At 35.9% G+C, this 7,102-nt stretch overlaps 1 protein-coding gene across 1 annotated transcript; it reads left to right on the top strand.

Annotated features, from left to right (window-relative positions):
• Nucleotides 1-2,882: 2,882 nt before the first annotated feature.
• Nucleotides 2,883-6,317, top strand: LOC112032548 (transmembrane emp24 domain-containing protein p24delta5). Its single transcript, XM_065766535.1, has 4 exons — nucleotides 2,883-3,247; nucleotides 4,903-5,115; nucleotides 5,215-5,291; nucleotides 5,857-6,317. The coding sequence occupies exons 1-4, from the start codon at nucleotides 3,014-3,016 to the stop codon at nucleotides 5,999-6,001; spliced, it is 669 nt and encodes a 222-aa protein (XP_065622607.1). The 5' UTR covers nucleotides 2,883-3,013; the 3' UTR covers nucleotides 6,002-6,317.
• Nucleotides 6,318-7,102: the final 785 nt, after the last annotated feature.

Genomic DNA, 7,102 nt, shown 5'->3' with positions numbered 1-7,102 from the left:
TCATATGAAAATATTTTTAGGTGTTTGGTGGAATTTTAAAAAATACTTTGAAAAATATTTTTTAGTGTTTAGTTTTGTTCTTGAAAATACTATTGAAAACACATTTTCTACTTGATGCTCACATTTTTTTAGCTTCCAAACAAATATATAATATCAAAAAAATTGAGAGAGGCAACTGGGTTCAATCTAGAGGCGGCAAGCGGTAGAGGCGACATGGTCATGGTGGGTCGCTCGTCAATGAGAGTCATGGTGGGTTCGATCTAGAGGCGGCAGAGGCAAGATCGGTGACATGGGTCTGATGGTGGCAAGATCGGTGTGTGGGTCTGAAGGAGGCGACAGCGACGAGATTGGTGGGTGGGTCTGATACTGGTGAAGGTTGGGTTGTCTTCTTCACTTTCCCTTCTAGCTCTCTCTTTGTCTTCAAGTGTGTGCTTGAGCTGGGTTATCTCCCTTCACTTTTTCGGAAATTCATTGAAGGTAAAATCAAAGCGTAAATGAATTTACGCACAAAGTGGCTTATTTTCCAATCAAAACATAAATAATTTTCCATTGACCGTATTTTTCGTAGCTGCCAAACATACTTAAGGTTGTAAAATGTTTTCCTGAAAGTGTTTTAAGGCGAAACAAACGCAGCCTAAACAGCTGAATTACATTAGTTACCCACATGAACTGGTACGGACACCTGTGAAAAGTACGCGTCTCTAGACTTTTTGGACCCGTAAGCGAAACCAACAATATTGATGCATTGTGAAAGTGAGATTGCAAAGTGAGGAAGGCGCGTGACCTAAGCGCTTAGCTCATTCCTGCTTTGTCCTTCGTGGACAACCAGGCTCAACTATGATTGGAGAAGTAAAACTCTACTCACGTCAAAGGCAATGAAAAAACATCACCTCCACTTCAAACCAACTCGCACCGTACCAATCCACGCGCTCCCACAGTTCCCCCAGCAACCCCCTCCGCGCGTGTAATATCATACCTCGTTTCATTACAACTCACTCAAAAAAAAGAAAACCTCTTCCCCAAAAAAAAAAAAAAAACGCAACGGAGAATGATCATTCTCCAAACAGTACAAAAATTTGATGAATTTACTAGAGATGCTTTAAGTGAGCAAGGCCACCAATGACAATGGTTGTAATGGGTTCATCAATGGTAGGAGCTCAATCTCTCCTCTTCAATTTTCTATTAATGGGTTTAAGGATCTCAAATTGGGTTTTAAAATTTTTTTTTAATAAATGCCACTTGGCATCTAGTCAGCATAAATGCATTATTTTACTTTTTCCACTTGCTATATCAGATTTTTCCATCCAACACTTATTGTTAAGAATCTTTTGACATACAGGAAAAAAGTAAAAACAACACTAAAATATTTAAAAGGTTGTTAAGGACCAATGTGGTAATTAAACCTAATTTATCATAGTAAAATTATTAGTAATCTTTTAGGTTTTCCAAAGTTTCACATTTCTTATGTCAAGAACTTTGTAACTCAATCAACACTTATAGATGTTTTCAATGGAGATATCCATGACTCAAAACTTCTAATATAAATTTTTTTAAAATAAAATATATACCATATTTTGTACAAAATGAATGTGGTTTGCAAGACTCGGCCAAATTCTCCTATAGACACATATTTGTTACACATTTCAATACAATTTGCATATTTGTTATAGTGTAATTGAGGGTCTATTTGTTATTGGTATTTAAATAATAGTTTTTAATATTTAAACAACATTACACATATTTTCACATTTTTTTACCCGCACATATTTTTAAAAAACTCAAACAACATTATTAGAGCAGCGTTACTACGGCTGCGTTTGGTTCAATGTAAAATGTTTTCCAATTGTAAAATATTTTCATATGAAAATATTTTTAGGAAAACAAAATATTTTTAGGTGTTTGGTGGAATTTTAAAAAATACTTTGAAAAATATTTTTTAGTGTTTAGTTTTGTTCTTGAAAATACTATTGAAAACACATTTTCTACTTGATGCTCACATTTTTTTAGCTTCCAAACAAATATATAATATCAAAAAAATTGAGAGAGGCAACTGGATTCAATCTAGAGGCGGCACGCGGTAGAGGCGACATGGTCATGGTGGGTCGCTCGTCAACGAGAGTCATGGTGGGTTTGATCTAGAGGCGGTAGAGGCAAGATCGGTGACATGGGTCTGATGGTGGCAAGATCGGTGGGTGGGTCTGAAGGAGGCGACAGCGACGAGATTGGTGGGTGGGTCTAATACCAGTGAAGGTTGGGTTGTCTTCTTCACTTTCCCTTCTAGCTCTCTCTTTGTCTTCAAGTGTGTGCTTGAGCTGGATAACTCCCTTCACTTTTTCGGAAATTCATTGAAGGTAAAATCAAAGTGTAAATGAATTTACGCTCAAAGTGGCTTATTTTCCAATCAAAACGTAAATAATTTTCCATTGACCGTATTTTTCGTAGCTCCCAAATATACTTAAGGATGTAAAATGTTTTCCTGAAAGTGTTTTAAGGCGAAACAAACGCAGCCTAAACAGCTGAATTACATTAGTTACCCACATGAACTGGTACGGACACCTGTGAAAAGTACGCGTCTCTAGACTTTTTGGACCCGTAAGCGAAACCAACAATATTGATGCATTGTGAAAGTGAGATTGCAAAGAGAGGAAGGCGCGTGACCTAAGCGCTTAGCTCATTCCTGCTTTGTCCTTCGTGGACAACCAGGCTCAACTATGATTGGAGAAGTAAAACTCTACTCACGTCAAAGGCAATGGAAAAACATCACCTCCACTTCAAACCAACTCGCACCGTACCAATCCACGCGCTCCCACAGTTCCCCCAGCAACCCCCTCCGCGCGTGTAATATCATACCTCGTTTCATTACAACTCACTCAAAAAAAAAAGAAAGCCTCTTCCCCCAAAAAAAATAAAAAAAAAACGCAACGGAGAAATAGAATTCAAAACCCATTTTTGTTTTGTGTCCAAAACCTCCTCTGTTCTCTCTCTGCTTCTGCGTCGTACACTTCTCTCCCTGATGGCCCAGAATTTGACCTCACGCGCCCGAGCCGTGTGTTCGGTCTTGGTGGTGGTGTTGTTCTTAACGGCAAATCTCGTACCTGTAACAGAAGCGATATGGTTAACAATTCCGACCTCCGGTACCAAGTGTGTATCCGAGGAAATCCAGAACCACGTTGTCGTTTTGGCCGATTACTATGTCGTTGTAGACGAAGCGCCTCAACAATACCGTACTCCCACTATTTCTGTCAAGGTATGTGTCAGTGTATATAGATTTGGTGTTGTGAAAATAATCTTAGTTTTCTCTATTTTAAAAAAAAAAAATGCCTTCAATTTTTGACTTCGTAAAATATTAAGACTATAATTCACAATTCACAACCGAGAAACCCATCAATTTAAGTTGTGATTGAATTTGCAAACGAAATTCATCTAATAAATAATTGGGTTTTGATCAGTTATGAATGATATTGCCTAATCATTGATGATTGAAGATACAAGAACAAAGTAGTATCCACAATGAGTGTATAGATAGCCTTAGATGAATGAACCACTAATTGGCTGTAATTTGACATGACAATTTGTTGTCTTAGTTTTGGGTCTTTTGGCTTCTTCTTTTTTCTTTTTTTTTTTTGGTTGTACATCGTAATTAGATTTAAGTGTTTGGTTTTGAAATTTCTGGGCAAGACTATAATCTGATCTGATATTAGATTGTGTTTTAAGTTAATTGAGTTATGGGATTATGGCATAACAGAGATACAATGTAGCCTTTTATTTGTGAAACCCTAATTTTTACTTATAAATATAAGCCATTTGAATGGCCAGGAGCCTTGTAGCTTAACTAGTTGGCACCTCTTGATGTTTCCAATGGAGACATCCAGGGTTCAAATCCCCTTTCCCTCGTTGTAACCATTGAATTATTAAAAAAATAATAAAAGCCATCTGAATGATGTTTAGCGAGCACCAAAACATCATGAATTACCAGATTTTATCAGATAGCAACCTTCAGTTCCTGTTGGAATTTGAAACACCTCAAGATTCATCTAACATGGCCCTTTTTTTTTCTTCTTAATAATGCTATTTTATAAACTATTTTATTAATTAGGATCATTTTAAAAGTATTTGGAGCTATATCCTATTTGGATCTGGGAGAGACAAGTTCCAGCGCTGAGCTTGTTTACTGAAATCATGAAATTTGTCTCTTCAAACTCATCTCTTCAAGGATACCATTTTAATCTCCTCTGTTAGGTACTCTTGATATAATTCAAAGCAAGGATATCATTTCCCACTTCTAATTTGTTGCTTGTTGAAATCTGAATGCATTGAGTTCTCTTCAAACTGGTACGATACCTTCTTGCAAATAGTGCATGATTTCTGTGTTTACTGTGGAACATATATAAGAGAATAATCAGTTTTCCTTCTAAAGCTATTAGACCTTTGAACACTGCTGTGAAAACAAACAGAGAACAAGTCAAACTTTCCCCAGGATTATTGATGCTTGATGTTTGAGGAATAACACTAGCTGTCTCTCATCCTATGTGAATGTCCAAAGTCCAAATATGAATTTTAAATACATACCATGAAGTTCCATTAGAAATTGTATTTTAGATTAGCAATTGTATTTTGTAGATTGTAATTTCTTCACACACTTTCCATATTTTCCACATATGCTTTTGTATTTTCACATGTGACTTTGTAATTAGTTGGAATTAGTTAGATTGTTAGTGATGTTTTCTTGGTTTGTCATATTTTCTTAGGCTACCTCTTGTATATATAAGAGTCAAGAGTGCTTAGTTATGTAACTTATACACATCAATAATACTAGAAGTTTATTTATTATACTCTCTTCTCCATTTTTGACAAGTTCGGGTAGTGCCAAGCATAAGTTTTTCACCTTGGTGCTCTCTTCAGGTGACATCTCCTTATGGTAACAATCTTCACCACGTTGAAAATGTTACCCACGGTCAATTTGCATTTACAACCACCGAGTCTGGCAGCTATTTGGCTTGTTTCTGGCTTGATGGAGAACATCAAGAAGGTGTAGGTGCAACCCTTAACCTTGATTGGAGATCTGGAATAGCGGCTCGGGATTGGGATTCAGTTGCAAAGAAACAAAAAGTAGAGGTAACTTCTTTGAAAGCTTTTAAATGATATATTTAGATGTCTATAGACTCTATACAATTGTCTTTCCCTTATTCTTCTTATGACACATGTCAAATGCAGGGTGTTGAACTTGAGCTGATAAAACTAGAAGGAGCAGTGCAAGCCATCCATGATAATCTCAACTACCTGAAGGACAGGTACCTCCCTCCTCTCTCTCTCTCGGGTTTTATTTATTTATTAGTAAGTTAACACACCTATATATTGGGCCTTGAACCCATAATCTCACCTGCCACCCCATGCTTATGAGAGGACAAAGTGATATTTTAGCTACTGGCAATATTTTTTGTCTGTTGAATTTATTGACATTCTGCTTCAAGATCCCTTGTTTTGACGGTCTTCTCATTTCATTGTTTTGGCCTCAATTTTTCATTTTGCAATTTGTTAGTAAAGATTGGTGAGAAAATAAGCAAAAGAAAATGAAGTATTAGTATCTTTTCCTCCTAAAACCTAACTTTATCTCCAAAACAAAGTTATTGATGGACTACTACTCTACTAGAGAGGAAAATGCTGGCATATTCCTCACCTTTTTTTGAAAAGATGAAAATTTTGGATTTTTCTCTTCTTTTGTTTTCCCCGTCTCAAACAAAACATAATGTAAAAGATTAGGAAGCTTGTAGAGATGATAAATAATTAATTACTTGAGGTCTTGAACTATTGATCTTAATGCAAACATTTAACATTTTCTTTTGGGGAATCACACAGGGAAGCAGAGATGAGGCAAGTCAGTGAATCAACCAACTCTAAAGTTGCATGGCTCAGTATAATGTCCCTTGGAGTCTGCATTGTGGTTTCAGCTTTGCAGTTGTGGCACTTGAAAACCTACTTTCGAAAGAAGAAGCTTATATAGATCAATCTTTTATTAATTTTCTGATGCAAAAATACTGCTCTTTAGAGTGAAAAAATTAGTATGAGTCATCTGTTCTCGTTGTACCATACTTGTTTTAATTTTTAGTTTTTTTTTTTAATCTGCTTTTTTTTTTTCCCCCCCACATTTTTCTTTGTTACAGAGAGGGGGTGGGGGTTTGATTCTTATATCGTAACGGGCAATTGGAATTGTCAGTACGATATATGGATTTAGGGAGAAAAATGAATTTATAATTGTAGTATCAGTTGTAACTGTAAGATTGTTTCAATACACAAAAGCAGATAAATGTTTCGTTCCAGATCCATATAGAGGGGATTTTAAGGATGTGTTGGAGCATTTTATTTTAGCTCCTGATTTTGGATTTTTCTCTTCTTTTGTTTTCCCCGTCTCAAACAAAACATAATGTAAAAGATTAGGAAGCTTGTAGAGATGATAAATAATTAATTACTTGAGGTCTTGAACTATTGATCTTAATGCAAACATTTAACATTTTCTTTTGGGGAATCACACAGGGAAGCAGAGATGAGGCAAGTCAGTGAATCAACCAACTCTAAAGTTGCATGGCTCAGTATAATGTCCCTTGGAGTCTGCATTGTGGTTTCAGCTTTGCAGTTGTGGCACTTGAAAACCTACTTTCGAAAGAAGAAGCTTATATAGATCAATCTTTTATTAATTTTCTGATGCAAAAATACTGCTCTTTAGAGTGAAAAAATTAGTATGAGTCATCTGTTCTCGTTGTACCATACTTGTTTTAATTTTTAGTTTTTTTTTTTAATCTGCTTTTTTTTTTCCCCCCCACATTTTTCTTTGTTACAGAGAGGGGGTGGGGGTTTGATTCTTATATCGTAACGGGCAATTGGAATTGTCAGTACGATATATGGATTTAGGGAGAAAAATGAATTTATAATTGTAGTATCAGTTGTAACTGTAAGATTGTTTCAATACACAAAAGCAGATAAATGTTTCGTTCCAGATCCATATAGAGGGGATTTTAAGGATGTGTTGGAGCATTTTATTTTAGCTCCTGCACAAATTTTGGTCTATTTCAGCATAAGAATCTATTTATATTATTTTACATCCTCA

This window comes from Quercus suber, unplaced genomic scaffold, assembly GCF_002906115.3.
Source record: "Quercus suber isolate HL8 unplaced genomic scaffold, Cork oak 2.0 scaffold_715, whole genome shotgun sequence".
Taxonomy (NCBI): Eukaryota; Viridiplantae; Streptophyta; class Magnoliopsida; order Fagales; family Fagaceae; genus Quercus; species Quercus suber.
Note: the sequence above shows the minus strand (reverse complement) of the source record. Positions and strands in the feature narration are given on the sequence as shown.

Excerpts from the sequence above, each read along its gene's own strand:
- LOC112032548 (XM_065766535.1), top strand. The coding sequence starts at position 3,014 with ATGGCCCAGAATTTGACCTCACGCGCCCGAGCCGTGTGTTCGGTCTTG. Across the intron at positions 5,116-5,214 it reads CAAAGAAACAAAAAGTAGAG|GGTGTTGAACTTGAGCTGAT; the intron begins GTAACTTCTTTG and ends TGTCAAATGCAG. Across the intron at positions 5,292-5,856 it reads CTCAACTACCTGAAGGACAG|GGAAGCAGAGATGAGGCAAG; the intron begins GTACCTCCCTCC and ends GGAATCACACAG.